General features: G+C 38.6%; 1 protein-coding gene across 1 annotated transcript; it reads right to left on the bottom strand.

Moving 5' to 3' along the window:
• Positions 1-4236: 4236 nt before the first annotated feature.
• EIF1B (eukaryotic translation initiation factor 1B) lies at positions 4237-15800 on the bottom strand. The gene is made up of 4 exons (XM_015823345.1): positions 15560-15800; positions 8895-9058; positions 5070-5171; positions 4237-4588 (listed from the first exon to the last, which is right to left on the bottom strand). Exons 1-4 carry the CDS (start codon positions 15588-15590, stop codon positions 4544-4546), a joined length of 342 nt encoding a protein of 113 aa, XP_015678831.1. The 5' UTR covers positions 15591-15800; the 3' UTR covers positions 4237-4543.
• Positions 15801-24026: the final 8226 nt, after the last annotated feature.

Below are 24026 nucleotides of genomic sequence, written 5' to 3'. Positions count from 1 at the left end.
AACCAAGAATATTACATCTTCCATTGGTGATGTTACGTCATCACTATTATGTCACCATGGATCTTAAAAACTGATTTAAAAAAATCAAGTATAGCCTCTTAACCATGGAAATGCTCAGTCTTACAGTATAAAAGATATGGCACATCCTCATCTTTAACTCTGCTTTCACACATTAGAGTTATGTAGACCTTATATCTAAAACCTAACCCTCAGTATTAACAATTCCCAGTCCTAATTTAAAATATTGTGCACATTTAAACTTTACAAAATTTATTGAAAATTAATTATTTGAAGTAATACAATTTGTCCTATAATAGCTGGACTAAACAGTTAGAGACAATTCTGCCAGCATGGAAACTTGAGAGGCTGCTCGTTGCTTCATCCCCTCCCTCCTGTTCTTAATTTGTTGAATTGGATTGCATCTTTCTTCTTTCTGTTAAATTCAGATCTTGATATCCTTAGAGAAGAAAGTCCTCGTTTAATAATGTCTAGCAAACAGATGATAAAGTCTTGATAATCAAGATTTTATAAAGCGCCCTCGTGGCACAGTCATTAAAGTGCAGTATTGCAAGCAAACTCGGCCCACGATCTAGAGTTTGATCCTGACAGGGCTCAAGATTGACTCAGCCTTCCATCCTTCCGAACTCAGTAAAATGAGGACCCAGGTTGTTGGACGCAATATGGAAACAATGTTTCTACATTGTAAACAACCCAGAGAGTGCTACTGGGTGGGTGTGGCCAGCTCAATGTCACTCATGTCAGGGGCGCCTGGCGGATCCGAGGGTCTCCAGCAGAGGGGTGGATGGGACCGGGGCGAGCGCCAGGACCACTGAAGAAGCCTCACCATTCCTCAGGCCGTGCAGGGGTGCCCTGGACGATGGCACGGAGTGCCCAGAGCCCCGGCCAGCGGAGGTCAAGCACCCAGCCTGGCCCTTGAGCTCCCACAGCACCGGGACCCCCTGCCTAGCCCAGCCGTACTTCCCCGAGGAGGCACCCAGCTGTGCTTACCTCCTCAAGGCTGTTGCTGCTGTGCTCGCTTTCCTTGGCCAGGTTGCTCATGGTGAGTGTAGGAGGGCAAAGTGTGTGGGTCAGAGGGAGGCCCACTCCATCTCCATGCGAGGAGACCTGGCTCTGTAACCAAAGCATTCTCAGAAATAGGATGCAGGACCACCAGGGGATGGCGAAAGGGTAACAGGGCTGCTGGTGGCCAAGTGCTAAAGTAGGACTTCCCTCAGGCCCCCCCTCCCTCTCATTCCAATCTCCTTCCTTCCTTCCTTCCTTCCTTCCTTCCTTCCTTCCTTCCTTCCTTCCTTCCTTCCTTCCCTCCCTCCTTCCTTCCTTCCTCCCTCCTTTTCATTTCCATCTCCTTCCTTCCCTTACTTTCTTCCTGTTTCCCTCCCCTCCTTCCCTCCCTCTCTGTGCCCAGAATGGGATGAGGGGAGGGGGAGAGGTTGGCAGCACTTTTCTCAAAGAATAAGAGTTGGAAGAGACCTTTGAGGTCTTCTAGTCCAACCCCTGGCTCAAGAAGGGGACCTATACCATTCCAGGTAATGGAATATCCAATCTCTTCTTAAAAGCGTCCAGTGATGGAGCATCCACAACTTCTGAAGGCAAACCTTTTCACTGGTTAGTTGTTTTCACGAGTCCTTAGTTCTAGGCTGGTTTTCTTCTTGATTAGTTTCTATCTATTATTGCCTTCTGATGCTTTGGAAAATAGGTTGACCCCTTCTTCATTGTGACAACCCATCAAATATTGGAATACTGCTATCATGTCATCACCCTAGTCCTTTTCACTAAGCTAGACATACCCAATTCCCACAAACATTTGTCACATGTTTTAGCTTCCAGCCCCCTAATCATCTTTGTTTACCATCCATTTAGACCAGATGATCCCCCTGGTTTGGTTTATAGAACAGTGGCCATGAGCAGAGCCTTCTCAAAGACAGCACCCCCATTATAGAACTTTCTCCCAAGGAAAATATGAAGTGCATCCCTCACCCATTTAGAGGCAACTCCAAACACACTGTTCAGCCAGGCATATGTAGAACAACAAAACATTTTATAGTCAAACAGCACTAAGTAAATTACTACTAATACTTTTCTTTCTTAAAATACACACTTTTAATATTGTTTTAAGCAGTGCTGGTGATGCTTTACAATAGCTGTCTTTGAGAGTTTTCTTGTAAACTACCCTGGATTTTTCAGAAACATTTAATTTCAAATTAGACAATGATTTAATAAATAAGGCAGAAGAAACAAATGTTTAAATACATCTAAACCCCACAGACCTACTGCCTCCTAGGCGCATATTGCAGAGAAAATAAGGCATTCCATTTCTAGCCAGCATAGCCACAGGATGATGGGAACTGTGGTCCATGACACCCAAAAGACATTAGTTTGGGTAAGGCTGGATTAATTGATAAAAGAGCAGATGAGAGGAAGTAGAAGCAAGAAACACTTTCCGCGTCTCGACAATAATTGGGGGGGGGGAGTTGACTCGGCCTTTTAATTTCAACTCATGCCAATTCCTCTTAACTTCCCATTCAATCCAAAGAATTATATTATTGCCTGGATTTTAGGGAGGGGAGGCGGCAATAGACCACAAAACCAATCTGCAAGTTTGCTCTGCCTGCCTGCACACCACCTCCCTGATGCAGCCTCTGTGTGTGTGTGTGTGAGAGAGAGAGAGAGACAGAGAGATCCTCTTTTTGTAAGTTTGCTTACTCTGTTTGCAACGCTCCCCGTTCCCGCTTTAGCTTCCCTGCTGGCTCAATCTCTCTCTCTCTCACTCACAGAAACTCTCCCTGCTTTCTCCCCCTTATTGCTCTTTTCCTCCAGCAGCACCTGAAGAAGTGGGAGGAGGTTAAAAAAAAGAGTGGGAGGGAAAGGGGGAAGCTCCTCTTTTTTGTAACACCTCGGCTTCCTCCTCCTCCTCTTCCCTTTTACTGCTCTCTCTCTCTCTCTCTCTCTCACACACACTCACTCTGTGTGTGTGTGTGTGTGAGAGAGAGAGAGAGAGAGAGACCCTTCCTGCTTTCTCCTTCTCACCCCTTCTCTCCAGCCACCACAGAGGTTCACACGTTGCCAGGCTGCGACTCTCTGGGCTCTGTATCTGGCATGAGTGCTGCATTCCTCTCTCTGGTCCAACCACGTAGTGGAGAGGGAGACCAGGAGCAGGCCAACACTCGGCTTGTGCCACTGCACGCTCCCATCTCCCTGCCTTTCATCCCACAGGCCGGGCATATTCCTGGGGTGCTAAGCTTACAGAATGCCATGGCCGGAGCAAGGAAAGGTGCAGCCCGGCACAGCAGAGCCGGACGAGAGGCCCGGCAAAGCAGGGCATAACTAGGCGTGACGGGATTAGGCTGGGAGGGGTGGGCGGGATGAGGCAAATGAGCTGCTGCTGCGCACCACCAGCCCGAGTGCTCGCCATTTCATGTGTGGGCGCTGCAGGCGCATCCAGCTGGGTTGGGGTGGGCCAGGGCTGGGGCAGCGGGGGCCGGTCCCTTGCCATTTCTGAGACAGCCCCAGGGGCCAAATCTGTGTTTGACATGTCTGATCTAGCAGAACAAGAATTCAACTTGGAACATATGCTTTCCTTTTGACTAGGATGATTGGGAATCATCAGACACCTATTCAATTAGGTTATTCATCAACTGGTTATTCAGGATGCACACTTTTTTCTTCAAGCAGCAATATCTTCTGTAACAGATCATCCTATCACATTTCTTAAGAATAAGGCTTAACAATCCAAGTTTATTGATATGCTATCAGTAGCAAAAGTAATAGAGAAGTTTTGTGTGCAAAAGCATCATGGTAACTTTGATGCAAACTATTCCAAGTGTAAGACTTCAGGTAATTCTATGTATACATATACATACACACACACACAATGCAAAACTGCTGTTCTGTATTTATAGTGGGATTTTGTGAAGCTTTCTATCAAAATGGTTTGAGTTCTTGTACACCCTATATGGAAATGAATTCAGCAAGCCCCAGCAATGCAGCATTTCTTGGGTATTAATTAGACTTAATATAATTCTCATACATGCAAGGAATAGCTAATAGTTTATATTTGACTACTAAGTAATATTGAAAACTTTATGTCAATTTAGCTGTACTAAATGCTTGAGTCTTAGCTTCTGAAGTTTGAGCTGGTCTGCTATCTAGTTAAAAAGCTGATTATATGCGTAAATTGGCTGAAGTACATAAGGCATTCTACACAAATGGTTAAGATAAAGAGAGTTTATTTAAGCTGCAACACACATGGTTTTAATACATTTAAATCAGATGAATAAATACACTGAACTATCAGCAATAAAACATTTCCATTGGAAATGCTTAACATTCTTAAGCACTTCTTGTTACCATCTTGCTGCAATCTTATGTGTTTCTAATCTGCAATCCATACCTTTTCTGTAATCATGCAAAAGCAAATCAAAATTTGAATGGGAAGACCATTTACTATAAAGAATCATATTTCACAGAGTAGCTCACTTGATAAAATAAAACCTATAGAATTCTTTAGGTAAGTATACACATTTCAGAAGCCGTGAACTTTCAGTTGTTCCTCCTTAACAATGCCAACCTGCAGAAAATATACAAACATCAGTAAGCCCTTGGCAGTTAGGACTAGAAATGTCACATAAAATAAATCCACATATTAATCAAAGTACAATGATGAGCAGCTGAGATTGGTACATAATTACATATAGCAGCAGTTTTCAGTTTACAAGTCAAGCTAGAGAACCCTCAAATGCTTCCTTAAAACCTCCTACAATAAAATCTTAACTATTCAAAATATATGGCATCAACTGCGATATTCAAAAAAGCAAATGTTAGAGTCAAGTTGTTACATTCTTCCATTTAGCCTCAAGATTAAGTTCTTTATCAATTTAGAGAAGACAATAAAGCTCACAAAAATGACTCACAAAATTCTATTTTTTTATCTTGTTCGGACCCAAAGCATATTAACAATTTTCAAGTATTTGTTTAACTTAAATAAGCTACGTGCATTGTAATATTTGAGTCAGCAGTCTGAATTGAAAGAGTTGTAACAAGTCACTCACCTCTAAAAGGAATTGGCAAATGTTCTTCCTCTGGTCACCCTGTAACTGGATAACTTCCCCGTATTCAGGATGTTCAATCACAGTACCATTACAAGCAAATTTCTGCAGAAAAACATTGCTATATTCAGTGGCAACAAATTGTTTTTCAGGTACTTGATGCTATTTCCATAACAGATAATACTTAATTTACAAATATTAATGAGTCTGCAATTATGATTTTAAGTCGCATAATTAAACAAGTCATCATTTGACTACACTCAATTTTATGAGCTTTTTTGTAGTGATTACAGGTAGTCCTCGAGTTACGAATGTAATGGAGCCTGCCCTTCCATTCATATCTCAAGGATTCGTAGGGGTGAATCTCGTACCTTGAACGCAATTCACTTCCAGTTTTTGGCCAAGTATTTACTAATTTAATGTGTGGGTATCTCAGAGTGGGGAAGGCCATGGGGGGGCTAGTGATGGAACAGGTCATCTGCTTCAGACCACCCAAGCCTCTTCACTGAGAAACCTCCTGGGGTCACAATTGCTCTCCTGCCCAATCCTGCCATGCCAGGTCACTTACCTTGTGAAGATCTGCCTCCTGTCCAGCCTCTCTGTTTCTTTCTCTGCTCCTGGCAAGAGCAGAGGGAGGCCTCCGAGACTCAGAATGGACCTCGGTAAGCACATGATCACCACCCCCGGCCTCCGTTCTGGGCCTCAGAGGTGTGGAGGAGGCCTTTGAGGCCCAGAACAGACCTCCAGAGGCACAGAAAAGCCTTCTCTGGCCTCTTGTTTTGAGCCTCAGAGGCTTCCAAGGACCTGAATGGACCTCTGGAAGCATGCAAAAGCCTCCCACAGCTTCTATTTTGGCCTCTGAGGCCTGGAGGAGGCCTCTGAGGCCCAGAATGGACCTTCAGAGGCCCACGGAAGCATCTTCCATTCTCCTTTCTGGGTGTCAGCAGCCCAGAAAAGGCCTCTAATGCATTTATTGGGCCTCCGGAGGCATGCAAAAGCCTCCCAAGGCCTCCTTTCTGGGTGGCGGCAGCCCGGAAAAGGCCTCTTCTGCCTGTATCGAACCTCCGGAGGCACTAGGAAGCCTCCCCCGGCTTCGGTTCCATTCTCTGTTGCAGAGAACAGAGGCCAGAAGTACCATGAGATCACACAAGATCAGTGTGAAATCTTGCTCCACTGATCTCATGTGATCTTGCGTTACTTTAGGCCTCCATTTTCTGTGAATACACCGAAGGGCTGGAGCAACCAAGAAAGCGAAGGATATTGATCTTCACAGGGTTGAGTATCCAAGGCCTAGTACCTAGAGTGATCAATGGTGGTGGTGGGGGGAGGGAATATCCAGGGTGAATGTTGCAGTGCCACTGCGGTTGTTTGTAACTGTGAACAATTGCCATGATGCGGCAACATTTCTAATTTTGGGACTTTTTCGTAAACACTAGGGGACACTTATTGCATAAATTTGAATGTTTGCTAAGGGAAAGCTTGTAACTCGAAGATTACCTGTATGTGGTACCCATAAAGCAAATGCTTGTTGGTTAAGCAAATGCCTCAGTCATTAAGTCAACCCATTCTTCATTATGGAGACTTTTTTTGCAGTTTCCAGCAAAAATGTTATAAACTGCAGTAACAAGACTATGGCAAGCTGCAAATGGATGTAAATGTGGGCTGATTACTGAGCGCCCAAAATATGGTCACATGACCACAGGGATATGAGTAAGTGGTGGCTGTCAGAACTTTGAACATGGGAGACCTGGACCAGATTAAAGTGCAAAAGAATCGTATTTAAGAAAATAAAACAAAGCATAGATATTACATTTTAAAACTAAATAATAATAATTTAATCAACAACAACCAAAACATTGGCGTCCTGATTTAAGAGGGAGTCCTGCACAAGCTCACTGTCTCAGCTTATAGTAGCAGAGATTGCTTGGTGCTGTTGGGGAGCAACTAGAGTAGAAGCACCATGTGATAAAAGCTCCTTCTCAGTCTGCTCCATGGTAACCACAAGTTCCCTTAGCTGATGCAATTAAACTGAGGCAGCAAGCTTGTGCCTATTCCCCCAGACAGCAGGCAGACAGATTTCTTGCATACAAATTTGTACTTAGTATGGCAGAAGCCACACAAAACATTTTTTCTCATACATGAGATGTAAAAGATTAAAAGGAACATTGCAGGGAGGTGGTAAGAGGAAGCAGGAGGTGTGAAAGTGGTGCATGGCACTCTTCTGATGAGAGCTCTGATGTCATTCCTGGGATCTGCTGATGCCATACTCCCTGTTTAGGAGTCACAGTCCTGAGTGTTCCTAACTTTGGTATTTACTTTCCATAATTGTTCCAGTTGATCCTTCAGGCCTGGTATTTCTCCACTTTCTCATACTCCTTCTTCCTTATGTTGTCAATTGGCACATTACATCTATCGCCATAGCTGTCTTTTGGCCCTTGTCTATTATACTACCACAATGTCTGGTTAATTGGCCACTACCTCCTGTCAGTCTGGTTGTGTAAGTCCCAAAGGACCATAGCTTTCTTATTCTCCACAATCTTTTATGGGATCTCCCATACAGCCTTAGGAGAGTTTAGCTCATATTCTGTACAGATATTTTTGTATACAAAGCCATCTACTTGGTTGTGCCAATCAGTATGTGCTGTTCCTGCCTTAATCTTACATTCTGCTGGGGGAGACTGTCCCTGAGACCTCCCTGCATAGTCTCACCTTGGGTCCTGTCTAGTGTGGTACACCCTTCCTTCTATGGATCTGGTGCTTATTGCCTGTTCTTGTGCTGCTACGATCAATGCCTCAGTGCTGTCTTTTAATCCAGCCTTTCTACTCACTAGAAAGATTTCTCAATTTGTGCCACCTCAATTATGTACACACACACACACACACACACACACATACACACATACATATATAATCAAAATTATAATATTTAGTTAAGTTTTAGTTATAACTAGATTCTACTTCGTTATGTTGATGCATTAGTCAAAGAAAAATATATATAAATGTGTATTTTTCAAAGTCAGTATGTGGCCTGCAGGGATTCTTATATATATTTAGTACCCACATTTCTATTTGAGTTATACCCCACTGCATTATACCATATAATTCTGATTATAAGGCATAGCTCTAATCTTTCAATTGAATTTTGCTAATGAAGGATCTTGCCAAGGCACTAGTAAATTTAAGTTTATTGTTCTGAATTGACATAGTCCTCCCAAATAAATTATTATGGTTTTCCAGTAAATACCATTTATAGTTCTACTTCTGATTATCACTAGTTAATACTATTTGTTCTACTTCTATTTCATATAGTTTGGGCATCTTTCATGTAGACTTCATATTAGATCTCTTTAGCCACCATTTTAGTTCATTCATATATTTTAGAAAGATAGTATTAAAATTTTAGTTTGCTTTTAAATCCGCATTTTCCTGAAATAATTGTTATTAGCAAAAGCAGCAGATTAGCACAATATTAAAGAATATTCCAGGAACAATTGATATTAAATTCTGATTATATTTTGCAATATTTCTAAGCATAGGGGTTAGAGACCTTAATCCTCTCCAAATATGGCAGTTTTAGGAGACTATCACCATTACTGCTCAAAAGAGTTTTCAAAAATCAATCGGAAGTTAATTGTTTCTTTAAAAACATTTAGCACTTGTTTTTACTAGCTAAAACAAAAATTATTATATTGGCATAACGCAATTTCAGAACTATCATAGCACTTTTAGAATATCTATATAAATTAATGTATATATATAAATGTATGTACTTTCAGTTTGGACATTCTTAGCTAAAACATTTCAAAATCCAAGAAACAGAAACTTTACCTTTTTGAATGCTTTCACAAGCTTCTTTTTGTCATAGTCATCAGCAATTCCCTGAACAGTCGTTAATGTCTTTCTGCCGTTTCGCTGCTGGATCCTTATATGGATATAGTCTTCAGTCCCTGACGGGAGTAAGTCGTCGCCCTTAGTTGCATCAGCAAACGGGTCTGAAAAGGGAAAATTCATATAATGAAAATGAATCTGTCCTTTATAGATTTTCTAAATAAAGATATACAGATTGTCGGTACCCTAAAATTCTCTTTACCATTTTCTAAGTGGAGAAGCTAATTATACCTCAATATGGAGGTACATGTTTGAATTCCTTAGAAGTTTGAATTCCTTAGAAGAGAAGTAGTCCAGACTTGTTGTACATATTTAGCAGTTAGTACTCCATGATTTAATACCAAAATATGATTAGATTTTTTGCATATGTTCTGCCCACATCCCAGTGATGCTTTCTAAATACAAGAACTGTTCAGAAGTGAAAATTGCTTTGCAAATTTATAATCTGTGTAATATTTGAAGTCAGAGGGTAAGTTGGAGATTGGAAATTTCCTGGGATGTGGCAATTAATTGGCTGCTGGGAAGCTATTTCTCTACTTTGATTTGATTGTACCATAAGGCTCAGTCCTAGGTCTTGGTTTGTAAGCGATACAACAGAAGGATTGCTAGATAAGGTTTGTCTTTCTGCTGTGTAATAAACGTGTGTAATAAGAGTTGATATTCCTGAAGGTATTTGTAAGATGGTAAATTATTTGACATTGCTGGGAATTGGTAAAAAATGTGGAAACTGCAATTCAGTGTTTGTAAATGCAAGATCATGTACTTGGAAAAAAAGAATCTTCTAGGGATAGTCTTAGGGATACAGTGTTAAACAGAATAACAGAAGAAAAGGATTTAGGTACGTTCAGAGCAGATGATGCAAAATAAGTAAATAGGCAGCTATAATGGCAACAAAATTCTGGGATGCATCTCTAGAAGGATCACCATCAGGAAAAAGGAGATCCTAATTTTGCTACTTAGGGCTTTAATCAGATCCCATTTGGAACAGGATCCAATTCTGGAAACCTCATTTAAAAAAATATATTGATAAGATTGAGTGAGTGATGCAAGGTCTGAGGGACAAACAAATCAGTAGAGATTGGAGGAACTGAATATGTACAGTCTTGTGGAAAGAAGAGAAAGGGGAGACATGATTGAAACATTTAAATACATTAAGGGTGTAAATAAGTTTCTAGAAGGCAGTATTTTCAATATTAAGCAAAAATCAAGAACATAGAGGCATAACCTCAATCTGACAGGATGGAAATTCAAAAGTAAGTTAGAAAGTATTACTTCACAGAAAGAATAGTGGAAGCTTGAAACCAATTTCCATTGGAGATAGTGAACATGTTTGGGATAAGCACAGGTCCATCATTGACAAAAATTTTAAAAATAAAATAATAATTTCAAAGACCAAACTGAAAGGACCAGTATGTCTTTTTCTGCCATCAATTTTCTATGTTTCTATGACATGAAGAAAAGCTTTCACTCCAAAATCTTTATTTTCTATCAACAAATTATCGTAATTCAAAAAAGAATGGATGAGAACAGACTGCCCAACTTAGAAGGAAAGCAAACCGGGAGACTTCTGGTTTGCGTTGTAGCGACGCAGCCAAGGGATTGTGGGGCTCGCACCCCACAGCTGGTTTCCCCCTGCCAGGGGATTCTTTTATTTATAATACAATTAAAAGAAACATTGGATATAACGTGACATTCCAGTATATATATTATCAAATTATTTCACATTGTACAATCGGTTCTTCATCTCTGAATATACATCTAAATTTTATATACAATACTTAAACTATTTCTCTATTTTCTAACCTAAAATTACATATATTTCTATCTTAACGCTAGCCTATAATTCCAACCATCCTCCTTGAATCCCTCCAGCAGTAAAATTTATCCCAGGTTTCGAAATAAACTGATCTACATTTGTCTTTCAATACCATTGTGAGCCTGTCCATTTCCGCACATGATAATATTTTATATAGTGTCTTTTCCTCTGTGGGAATTTCTTTGCTCTTCCATTTTTGCGCGAACACTAGCCTAACTGCAGTCAAGATATGTAACAGCAAATAGATTGTTCCCTTATTGTATTTCTCTGTAGTTATTCCCAACAGGAAAAGTTCAGGTTTTAACTCTAAGTCCAACATTAATATATCTTTCAGCCATCTTCGTATCCTGTTCCAATACTCACAAGCCTTTGAGCATCCCCACCACATATGATAATATGATCTTATTGCTGTTTTACATTTCCAGCATAAAGGTGAGATATTTGGACCCATTTTGGCTAACCTTACAGGTGGGAAGTGCCATCTATAAAACATCTTATAAAGATTTTCCTTGTACGAGGTAGCTAGAGTAAGTTTCCTATTTCTGCCAGGGGACTCTTAATGGATCTAAAGTTGCTCCCGAGAGGTGATGAAGGAGAGACACACACCCCCCCGTCGATCACAGAAAGATGGCGGTCGATCTGTTTGATCCGGGGAAAGCCCTCCAAACAGGCAGGAGAAAGGCTAGCTGCACTTCCATGACTAGCCCAAGCTACAGACAACCGAAGCAAAAAAGCACCAATTAGAACAGATAGTGAACGTGTTTGGAACTGGGTGAGAATATTGATCTTTTCTATTTTACAACTGTATTGCCTGGAAAAGGCTCCCAAGAAGCAAAAAACCCTCCGAAAGTGAAAAGGAAGGGGATTGCAGCCCCACCCTTCCAAAGACAGAAGCGGCATTTTAATTTTTATGGGAGACAGAAATATATTGAAGTAGAAGCTATAGTTTGGACAAACAAAACTGAGGAAATTGTTAAGATTTTCTCTTTGAACGAGTATTGGGATGAAACTACAAGAAAATATTTTTTTGTTTTAAAAGTCAGAAAATGAATATCTAATGACATCTAGTGGTGGATCAGAATATAGCACTACAACTGTCTTGACTGAGAAATTGGCAAGATGCCCAGAAACAGATATGGTAACTTGTTCCTTTGATCCCGTGACTCTTAGTTTAATAGAGAACAGCTGGGAACAGAGGAAAATACATTGGGCTATAATGAGAACTACAATTGTTATAAAAACTGCTGACCTTCCTGGATTATAAACATCTACTGAGCTTTGATTTTTAAGCTTAAGAACTATTGCAGAGAAAGAAAAACCTTGACTTTTGGCTACTTTTGAAGGGTGAAGGTTCTTGGACTGTTCTTAGGTGGTTTAACATTTTGGACCGCAAACTTTGGCTGATTGATAATTGTTGGACCATGAGTAGAAGAACTGTTATAAAACATTGCTTTTAATGGTGGATTAACAACTGAATTATAAAGGCCATACATAAAGACCATAAGAACTATACAAGACTTTGCTGCATGGACCTTAAGATTGGTTGTATTAGTTAAGGCTAATACTCGGGGATTATGGTATTTTTGATAGATTATCTGGAGGGGGGAGATAAAATGGGTGCTACATATCTAACAAAATGTGATAGAAAACCACATCCAACATTCTCATCTGAAGCCCCCAGCCCGGTATATCAGGGATCTGCAGGAGTGACACCTCAAGACAAGGCAAACACCTTCCAGGAGGAAATACATGCTATGCTGCAATCAATTCAAAAGACAATTCTTTCATATAAAGAACACACAAGAAAAAACTATGATGAGAATAAAAACAATATAAACAATATAAATAAGCAAATCCTTAATCTAAGCTTACAGTGAAAAAACTCTCAGAAAATGAGGACAAAGAATGAACAAACAAGTAAAAAAAAAAACATAAACTAGAGGAAAATGACCAAAAGTTGGAGGCTACAAATGAAGAGAATTAGTCTGGCTCTGGTGCAAGCAAAGAAAAATCTTTCTTTTTATTTTGTTATAATACCAGAAATGGAAAGGAACCTTATCTTTCAGGACTTCAAAATATACCCGAGGACAAGAAAAAAGATCTGATAAAATAAATTATAGATTTGTCAGGAGAATCACTAGAGTTTGGGAGACAAAAAATGAAAAGAGAAGTTGAGGAAGAAGGAAAGTGGGAATGATTTAATGAATACAAATGGATGAAATTCCCCCTCAAAAATACTCCACCTAAATTGTTTCTCCCATTCCAAACAACATCCATAAAAATACAGAAAAAAATCCTTGCTGATTTGAATACACTGACTTGGAACGTGGCTTGGCAAAAGAAGAAAGCTAGAGTTAGACTTAAGAGAACAGATTATTTGACCTAACATATGGGGTATTACATGACTAAACATTTGTTTGAATATGGTTAAAAGAATAGATAACTTTTGGATATAAATGGATTTTATAGTAAGAGGGATATGATTTATAATTAGAATAGCACTTTTTTATAATATGGGAAATGTAAAAATATTGGGATGGCTTAGATGAGTGAAATGTCTGGACACTTAAATGTAACCAACTTTGAGAAAATCATAACTGACAATAATTTTTTGAATACTGATGGGAAACTAAATTCAAATAAGAGCTTGAAAAATAGGATCTACATTGATTCAATAAGACCTGCAAATACAACTGAAACATAAGGTGGTTAGAAAAGATGTTATATATTGATATTATTGTTATTTGTATAAACACTAGAAAAATATCTATATCTAATTTTGTATGTATCTATAGTACCAAGAAGTGTATTTGCCTAATGCTGGTAAAATGAGAATATTACTGGAAGAAGAGAGGATCAAAGAAGTATATTACTATCTAACATGTTAACTATGGACTTATAAAAATTAATTACTATTAATCATTGTTAAATGTGAACCCAGACAACACGTTTACCAAGCACCAAGGATTGTTACTGTAAAAAACCAAATATACATACATACATACATATATGCAGGTCTTGGCGTATTTGGGTCTTTTCCCGTGTAAGATTGAGAGTATCTTGGCGACCTTTCAACGAGGTCCCACTCATCATCTTCAGGCTGGGGTCTTCAGCTTCGTGCTTGTGTGAGCAAAGTGTGATCGGAGCTGCCGCCTCTCTATAAATATTGGTGGGGTGTGTGGAGTGCTGGCTTTGTGGCTGTCGGTGGGTTGGTTGGTGTGTTGGAGTTATTGTTCGCGGATTGTTCGGCTGTTTCGTAACATCCTGAGTAGCTGAGCTGCTGGCTGTGTGCCCATTAGTCTTTTGTGTTGTTAACGGCTTGGGTAATGGGCTGTGTGATGACATCCTGAGATCTAGTGTAGTGATATCCTGAGTTCTGTGTTGCAACATCCTGCGTGGTTGGCTGTGTTGTAACCAATATTTATAGAGATCGGAGCGATCACACTTTGCTCACACAAGCACAAAGCCGAAGACCCCAGCCTGAAGATGATGAGTGGGACCTCGTCGAAACGTCGCCAAGATACTTTCAATCTTACACGGGAAAAGACCCGAATACGCCAAGACCTGCATCTCAGTAGTTAGAATTATACTGATAGAAGACTGCAAAAATGCAAACAAGATCTGACAACCAAGTTTGTAAATCAAAAAGTTTTGAGTAAGACAAATACAACTATTTGTAAGTCAAATAGTTTTGAATAAGGCTATTTTAAAAATCTAAATATCAGATTTTAGCCTTCTATACAATTATTCTTTCAACTAATAAGAGTATAATTTGTTAGGACAAGCACACACATTTAAGAATAAAAAGTAAGATGTCAGAAGAAGGCTCAAAAGGATTAATTAAGCTCTCAATTAACTTTTCAATTAACAGATGAGCACTAGCATTTGGGATTGGGGAGAGGCGGGAAGAGCCTGCCGTCCTCCCCCTAAAGCTGCTGGGCAGTTCAAAGATGTAGTAGAAGAAGGCAGGCGGGCTTTCTCGGGCAGCGCTTATTATACCTCCCCGTTTCTCAACCAACACATTTTGGAGAGGTCTACATCAATATTAAACCTGCAGGGCTGCGAAAGAAGCATATTCCTCATGCTCAGTCCGTGCCCCAGCCAAGCTTTGCCCGATTAAATACTGGTTTGCAACCGTGGCGAATACTGGCTCATTGTCCTCATAAGGAACGATTGCTGGAATTGGGTATGTCTCTAGTTTAATGAAGAGAAGGACGAGGGGGAACATGGTAGCAGTATTCCAATATCTCAGGGGCTGCCACAAAGAAGAGGGAGTCAAGCTATTTTCCAAGGCGCCTGAAGGCAGGACGAGAAGCAACGGATGGAAACTGACCAAAGAGAAAAGCAACCTAGAACTAAGGAGAAACTTTCTGACAGTTAGAACAATTAACCAGTGAAACAACATTCCTCCAGAAGTGCTGAATGCTCCAACACTGGACGTTTTTAAGAAGAGACTGGACAGCCATTTGTCCGAAATGGTATAGGGTTTCCTGTCTGAGCAGGGGGTTGGACTAGATGACCTCCAAGATCCCTTCCAACATTATTATTTATTATTATGTTCACGGGCAGCGTGACGGCCGTGGGAAAGGAGACCAATCTAATAGCAGCCCACAGTTGCAGCAGACAGGCAACGGAGAAAGGAAAACGTAAAAAGGAATGGAGGAGGAAGAAACGGGAGGGGAGAAAAGCCCAAACCGTGAACAATTTCCCTGCGAAGAAACAAACGCAGCCGGTGCCGATGCGTCCTCTTGTCACTGAGGCTAAAGACAAAGGGGGTCCCGTTTCTTACCGAAGGATTGGAGATTCTGGAAAGCGGACATGCGCTTCTGTGGATGGGCGCTGCTCGGGGGGGGAAAGGCCGCGGCTGGGTTTGCCCGAATTTTCTCAAGTTCAGCAGTAGAGAAAATGTAAGGAAAAATGAAAACAAACGGCAAAACCTGGAGGGCAGAGAAGACGCGGCTGGGGGGGATGGGGGATGCTGCGTCTGCAACAGTAATAGCGACGCTTGCTCGCAAAATGGCCAACGTCTCTTATTTCGGCTCTTGTTTTCCCTGGATAGGTCATGTGATGGTAATAGGCTTTCCATGGAATCCTGGGAAATGGAGTTTCTTCTGCTGAAGAAACTTAAAATCAACTTTGGACAACGAACTACAACTTCCGAAAGGCATGACAGAATAGATTCTCGAAGCAATCACCTTTTAGTCAGAAACTATGCTATGCTTGTTTGATTTAGGTTTAGCGTGCACTTTGAATATTATTTGTAGTTTTGCATGTTGAATAAAAAATGTGGTTTATTCAGTCGTGGCTAAAGCAAAATTAATTTTTTCAGATGTAAGAATGCAACCAAAACCTGCACAAAATGAATGTCAAGGGGGAACAGAAGTGTTGGCAGAGTATACAAGATAGTCTTCGAGTTACAGCCATAATTAAAACCAGAATTTCAGTTGCTGAGCAAGGCAATTATTAAATGAGCCATGCCCAATTTTACAATCTTTTTGCCATGTTTGTTAAGTGAATCACTGAAACTAACAACCATGTAGTCATTAAGCAAATCTGGCTTCCCCCATTGACTTTGCTTGTCAGAAGCCAGCTGGGAAGGTTCATAAATGGCTTTCAGATGACTCCAGGATGCTGCAACTGTCCTAAATATATGATGGTTGCCAAGTGCCCAAATTTTGATCAGATGATCATAGGGATGCTGTGAGCAGCATAACTGCGAGGAATGGTTGTAAGTCACTTTTTTGAGTGCCATTGCAATTTTAAACTATCACTGAATGGTTGTAAGTTGATTACCTGTAGTCAAAAAATCAATGCATATAAAACACAGATCTAGTCTAAATTGCACCATCATAGCTGTCATCTTAATCTTTTAATCACACTCTGCAAATAAGCAGAAAGAGAAATGCAAAAGGCTGCAATCAATTTGAGAACTTGTGTTTACTTGGGTCTGTTAATATTCTCGGATAACAGAATACTTAAAACCCTGTCATAGTACTAATTCTCTATAATATGATTGAGCTCTTTGCTCAAAAATTCTTGGATGCTGCTCTATTAGTAGAATTTTTTTTCTGCTAATCTCAGAAACATGGGGTTGGTCTGCGATGAACTAAATGTATTTTGCATAATTGTCAAAGGCATAAGTAAACATGTATTTCCAAATTTCATCCTTTCACAGAACAGAAATGTAGGTAGTAGTAATATAACAATATTATATTTATTTTTATTAAATTTTAGATGCTATTACCATAATGATAATAAAATCACTATTAATGATGTGAACAACTTGTTTAGTAAACATTTTCTGTACACCTGAGAAAATCTAGGAGTTCTCTCTGGAAGGTGGACAATTTGATTATTTCAAAGATGCATGAAGGTCAGCTCAATCCAAAGGCAGGAGCTGTGGCAAGATTGAGAACATGCAACTTTTAATTTTATTACTTACAGCAACTTGTCAATTACCTTCCTTGGAGGAAAAGGATGACATAAAATAGTGCTTTAGGCAGGTCATTTTGCCCATTCTGGTTGACAGTGATGAGTATACAGTGTTAGCATTCAGGTCACGAAGAGAATTGATCCCTGTCTCACTTCAGATCTTAAATTTCTTTTAACAATGATTTGTGCAGCTCAATCCAGTATAGTATGTCAAGGGAGAGAAGTGGCTGTCTTTCTTTGTTCTTCTCTGAGCATTTTTGTGTCTGCTTAATACAGTGAAATATTAGCACCTGTGTCATATCCTTTCACTCTGAAATCTTCCATACGTATTTGCATGGTGAAATGAGTCTGAACATTGATTCAAGTAAATGTTTTTACTTTTGATTTTTGAAGTACAAAGGATAATGTTCTAAAGTGGAGAAGAGAAAAGACATGAAGCATATATGATATTGACTAAGTCATCTTCAGAAAACAAGGTTGTAAGTTTTGAAGGGGGTTGATATTTCATGAGTGAACTAATTAGCTAAATATCAGGAACAAAAAACAATACATGCAATCTGTATGGAATCTCAATTGTGTATTTCACAAAATATGAATAATTCATAAGGTACAGAAGTTAAAAATGGCAGTCTTCACCAAGTTGACAGCTTTCTGATATGTACAGATTCAAGCATCATCACCTTTTTGTGAATATGAATTCAGGTTTCACACATATTCAGATTATAGAGAAGTTACTGTAAGAGGTAGTCAGAAGAAATCTAGAAATCAGGAGCCATGATATAAGGAAAAGACAACATTGGAAGTAGAAGAAAGTCAACTCAGGAAAAAAAAAGAAGTAATCCAGGATAATTGAATGAAACCACTTGGATAAACAGGACCATCACAGGGCTTATTGCATTACTATAAAGATATTCCTACTTGTAGTTCTATAACTGCAATCTATAACTGCAATTTACAAATCTGCAAGGTTTGAACAGAGCAGCATCAGATCAAAATGGGTCAGTATCATTTTAATTTTTAATTTATTTTCTAAGGCAAAATAACTGAAGTAACCTATTAGAATTCCTTGCTCCAATTTCTTGAGAAATGAACATTTTAAAATGCATTATATAAAATATGAGACAATAATATGTTAAAAGTTATGCAGTTTATTCTTGCATCCTGTTTCAAAGAAGTTAGCTTGAGCCATCTCATTTTGCCGGGCTGGCATAAAAAAAGTGGGACTTGTGGTAAAGAAAACGGCCTCCAATATGCTAGAAGGAAATTTTTGGGGGGACCCTGGGGATACCTGGGATAGGAATGATCAATTGCTGCAGGCTTGAAAGCAATCTCCCTGCCCATAAAAGCCAGGGAAAATGCCCTGTGTTTTAATGTATGGTGAGGAATATATGCAACAGAAATATAGGAAGATAATGTCTGCATTTGGGAAGAATCTATTTCATCTTCCTGATTGTCTAGGCCAGCCATTGGATCACTGCTACTTTGACACCATCAGCATTCAATGTGAAAGGTAAAGAGACTGGTAACCATTATTAAAACTTTAGCCCAGGTGCAAGTTGCTTCATATTTCCAGAAGCAACTAGCTGCATATGTAAATATGTATGCTCGTGATCTTTGAAATGAAAGGAATTAGTCAAAGTTCTTGTGCTGTCACTTTAGCCTTTCCTTATTATATTGAAGAAGAGCTTAGAGAGACTCCTTTTCTTGGTTGCATCTTTCCAAGTTAGTTTTTTGCTGCAGAGTTTTGATCACTAGGTTGTTCAATTTATTGTTGCTTCTGCCAGAGAGATCCATCAGACCTGCTGTGTGGTCTGCTGCTTATAGATTGAATTTGCAACAATGCTAGGCCCAATAATGCAGTGTTCTGAGGAGCAACAAGAGTTAATAACAGTTGCCCTCTCTCCCATAAAGAGGAGGGAGGGGGCACTAGGCTAGGTTTGGTTCAAGATTTAAAGGAATGGCAAGGTACTCACATGGCACCAGTCCCTGCAGGTAAGAAAGAATCTGGAAGAGCCATGAGATAGGATGGCTAGGAAGTAGGCAATTCTGTATGTGGAAGGTTCCACCCTCTTCCCATTGTCTGCTCCACAAAGATAGCAAACCATCATTGCAGATGGTAAGGTTAGCCTTTTCTGTCACTAGAAATCTAGCTCTGAAACTTTATTTACACGAAGAAACATGTGAAGATAATAGGCTAATAATATGGCCAAACAACTAATTAGTTTTCTCCTTAACAGGAAAGGTGTCCTTAAAGGATCTAAAATGCCAATGGTAATGCTATTTTAGTTTGGAAGTTTACAGCATATAACAATTGAATAATCATGCTAACAAAACACCTTGCATTTATAAATGTCCCCCACTTTTATTTATTACATTTTTAAGAATTGCCCATCTACTCATAGACTAGAGGGACTAAATATTGTGCTACAAAAAATTACCTGGATGGAGTTACAGATTCTTCTACATCTAAAATCCTTTGTCCTAAGATTAATTTAGCTTGATTTGGCCCTAATGGTAGAATAGCATCACTGCCATAATAACTCAGTCCCCTTTGGACTTCTTTTACTCAGGAGATTTGAAATTATTTGCCAGTATTAAATGGACCAACTGGTATAAAAAAATTTAGCCGAAGACTGGATTCAAATTTATTGCTTCCTGCTTCCACTGAAGTATCATACTTGTGACACAATGGAGATATGGAGATGCTTCTTCAAAATTTAGTCTGGACTCAGTTGTAGCCATGTTTTCTATGATTTTATCTGAGTCCTGTATGAGCAGTTATGCTTGGATTTTATCTGCAGACACCTTTACTAAAGCAGGTATAAACTGTGGTCCTTGATCAGCATAATAAAGCTAGATGTTGATCTCTGTGCATTCTGGGATATATATAAACCAGATGACCATTCTGGCTGCCAGAAGCTTGAAAAAATAACCCTAAATATTGAAAGGTTTTTGGCATGTTCAATGGTATGTCTGCCTAACTTTAAGTTTGTCTGTTTCAGGCATATGGAAAAAGAAAGGATCCTGACCTGGGCAAAATTTATTTTTAATTCCTCCTCACTGCAGTAACTGATGAATGATCCCAAAGCCTTTTTAAGATCAATAGAAATCAAGGAAGAATTACAGCACACAATAATACTCTGATGGACTAATTTGGCAGAGTGACAGGCAGGATTACTTAAACAGAACATCACTGAATTTATATAAAAATTAAATAAAATGCATCTTTGTTTAGTTCCACTTCTTCTTTGTATTTCCCTTGTGACATGTCATTGCTTACTACACATGACCTTCCATCTCGAATTCTCATGAATTTTAATAAGCAAAAGCAATAGACATTTATCTAAAGTATTTAAATTTATACTATAGTTTATCTCTAGATACTGTGTCAAAAGTAAATCTAAAATCAATAAAGGCTGTATAAAGGGAGAAGCAGTACTACGGGTATACTTTTCTACTAATGCTGTGACACCATAGGATTATTTAGTGTTGATCGACTTGCTCTGAATTTAATCTGTCGTCCATCAAAAAATTTCCGATTTAACCCAATGAAAATTTTTCCATGAGTTTGATTTCCTAAAGTAATTGGGCAGACATTGGCAGGATGGTGTCTTTTGTCTTTGGTATTATAACAAACCCAAGTCCATAGTAATCTTGGCCTTTCAAAACTACTTGGAATCCATCTGGTGCAAAAGATTGTGAGAAAATAGTTAAGAAGGAATCAGCTGGAAGAATATAAATACTGCCCTGGTTTTACAATAGGCATACCAGTTCCTGATCTTATTTCTAGGCATAGTTCAAAGTGTTAGATCCCTAAAGGAACATGTCTTTCACATAAATTTTCCTAGATATTAAGATCCAAATGTGAAATCCTTTTCCAAGTTTTTACCATCAGAAATAATATGGATTGTCAATGAAGACAGAACTTATTTATTTGTTCTACATCTGTCTGATTTCTTTTTCAGGAAGTCATGGCAGGAGGTGCATTTGTTGCATTTCAGGTAAACATCTTTTATTTGTCCAAGTTTCTATTCGTTTTATATTTATAGGTAGGAATACAATTTCTATTGTATTGTTCTATTATTATCATTATCATTATCATTATGGATTGTCCCTTTTATATTAATTGTTATTAGCTGCTCCAAGAAAAACTATAAGATGCTTAAATGAATTAGCATTTAATTATTTAATATAAAGCTATCTACCAACTATTAGATGGGAGCAAATGCAGTCTGAGATACGACTTTCAGTCCAGCTATGAATAAATCCATAAAACTGAAGAATACTTAGATCCTTCAGGGTTGCTGAGGTTCTATCCTGGGATGTGAGGACTTAAGATAGCTTGCATCGTGTTGAAGGCTAACAGGAGGACTCCAGTATATACTTTCCTGTTGATCAACTTGTAAAATGGCATTTCTGAAAGAAAAGTGCTTTATAATATTTCTTTGTGGCTCATTAATGCAGGTGACGTGTCTTCAGTCATTCCCTTTTTCCCTCCCTCTTTTCAGAGTTATAAAGAGCTTAGCTGGGGTGGTGAGGAAGCCTTGGTCATCTGTAGAGAGTCCCCCAGAGGAAACAGGTAAGGGTGGCTTGGAAGGAAATGGAGGACTTTTGCTTTGTTAGAATCTGTCCTGAGGAGTGGAATAAATATAAGCTAAATAAGAAAAGGTTTCACTACCATACAATAAATAGAGAAGAATAGTGGGGGGGGGGAGATAAAAATTGGTCAGCTGTCTAAAGTTAAATTTTGGTGACAGTAGTGCTGTAATATTCAGATAGTTCCAATATTTACCAATTTACCAGGTCCTCACTTCTTTAGTGAAATGAATATTTGCTTCCTATTCTCTTTCTCAGATGTTTATTACAGCCAAATTGTCCAAAAACTTATGTAAGGTAGTATGGTAAAAAGAATTGTTTGATTTTGTTTTATCATGTTTAAGGTTGTTCTTCCTTCCTTCCTACCCTTAATGGAGATCTGAAGTCATGTAATTTAATTTTTTGAACATATTTATGTGTAATTCAAACTTTATTGTTTTAATTAATTTTTGTCTATGTTTGTGTTATCAGTCACTTTCCTGTGCTATTTGCAACTTTGTCATAGATAGATAGATAGATAGATAGATAGATAGATAGATAGATAGATAGATAGATAGATAGATAGATAGATAGATAGATAGACAGACAGACATAGGTATATTTGGAAACCAGCATTTTAATTAATTCCCCATACCTAAAATAAGTTTATTTTCACTGCAGTTAAAAGCACAGTTGCGTCTCCTGAAAAGAGTCAATCTGGAGAATACGATTCTGTACTATCCTTTGACCCTTGTAAGCCAGAATTAATGCACCAGCTTGAATAAACAAGGGAAAAGTAATGTGTTATAAACATTCGAATGGCTAGCAATCAGTAAACTAGTATTCTATCAATCAATAAGCCTGCATATATAAACAAATTAGAATCGTTGAGTTTACTAGAATTAGGTAGCCATGCATAAGAGTAAGGACCTTGAAGCATAATAGTCACTCATCTACTCTGACAAAAGATTGGACATAGAGAAGGTTCAGAAGAAGGTATGGCATCTTTGTCCAGGACAGTCCCAAGTGGAAGGAAAAGTTTATTCTGTTTTTTCTTGCCCTTATATCTCCATTTAGAGAAGGCTTGGATTCCAATAGAATCTGTTTTCAAAACTGATACACTCTTTAGCATTAGAGGACAACAAACAAGTTTCTGAAATGCAGAACAGATGGTCCTCTGCTCATTGACTAGTCAAACATATCACACAAGCACAGCAACATGTTAGTATTTGCAAAGTCTACTGGGGAGCAGAGGACTGGATTGCCAGCTTCTTGGACAGGCTCCTTTGCAACAGCCCTATGCAAAAGTGTTAGGAGACAGGTAGGCAGGACAGATAGACATCTTAATTTCCAAAGGAAGCAAAGACATTAATTTTCCATCAATTATTCAGTGGTCTGAAGAATTCAACCTTCTTTCTAAATTTGAACGAACATTTTAGTACTGAGTTTTATATTTAGAGTAGTGTTTAGAATTTTGGATTATATGTACTATTCTGTATATTGAAGTTCTTCCGCATGAACTGATTTAAATACTAAAAACAGTATTTTTTTGTATGTAGGGCTTGTTTTTTCCTTTTGTGTTTATTTTTCTTGTCTTGTATTTTTATTTTAATTAAAAAATTAGAAATTGCTAAACATAAACTTAATTTGTATTTTTTTTTATTTTTGCTTAATGCTTCTAGAACTGATTCACCATGTGGACTCTTCCACTTGGATTTCATCCACATCTTCGATCTAAGCCCTCAAAGCTTATCACAGTCTATATTTTAATGTTAATTCTATCAGTCGGCTTTACTTCATGTCAAAGAAACTCCATTAAACACCAGGTTGACAATAGAAGTGAGTAGCAATTTTCTGACTTTTCAATGGAAAGTTTGATTTGCTGCAGACTCTACCCTTGATTATTTTTCTTCTCCACATTCTAGCATCAAGTTTTATGAAGAAAGTCATGTGGAATTTTAAAAAGCTTTAAATTTTTTGTTTTGTATAGATTTTATTAGTTTTTATGGGGTTAGGAATAAGGTGGGGTCAGGGTTGGGATTGGGATTTAGGTTAGGGTTAGGATTAAGGTTAGGGTTGGGGGTTTTCCAAATGACATTCTCAATATTTAGCAAACAGCAATGTTAATTAATCACTCAATAGCCTTCTTCTTGCTTATATTCAAAATTACATATCACATTCCTTTCTCTCTAATTCATCTTTCTAGCCATTGATAGAAATTATCACATGTTCTAAAGTACACTGAGTCT

This window comes from Protobothrops mucrosquamatus, unplaced genomic scaffold, assembly GCF_001527695.2.
Source record: "Protobothrops mucrosquamatus isolate PMUCROS unplaced genomic scaffold, P.Mucros_1.0 scaffold_177, whole genome shotgun sequence".
Taxonomy (NCBI): Eukaryota; Metazoa; Chordata; class Lepidosauria; order Squamata; family Viperidae; genus Protobothrops; species Protobothrops mucrosquamatus.
The sequence above is the reverse complement of the archived record's forward strand: the minus strand, read 5'-3'. Positions and strand labels throughout refer to the sequence as shown.

Bases quoted from the DNA above. Each gene is read 5' to 3' on its own strand.
- EIF1B (XM_015823345.1), bottom strand. From the start codon at position 15,590: ATGTCCGCTTTCCAGAATCTCCAATCCTTCG. The intron at 9,059-15,559 runs GTAAGAAACGGG...TTCCCTTTTCAG, and splicing joins CCAGAATCTCCAATCCTTCG to ACCCGTTTGCTGATGCAACT. The intron at 4,589-5,069 runs GTGAGTGACTTG...TATTTTCTGCAG, and splicing joins TTTGCCAATTCCTTTTAGAG to GTTGGCATTGTTAAGGAGGA.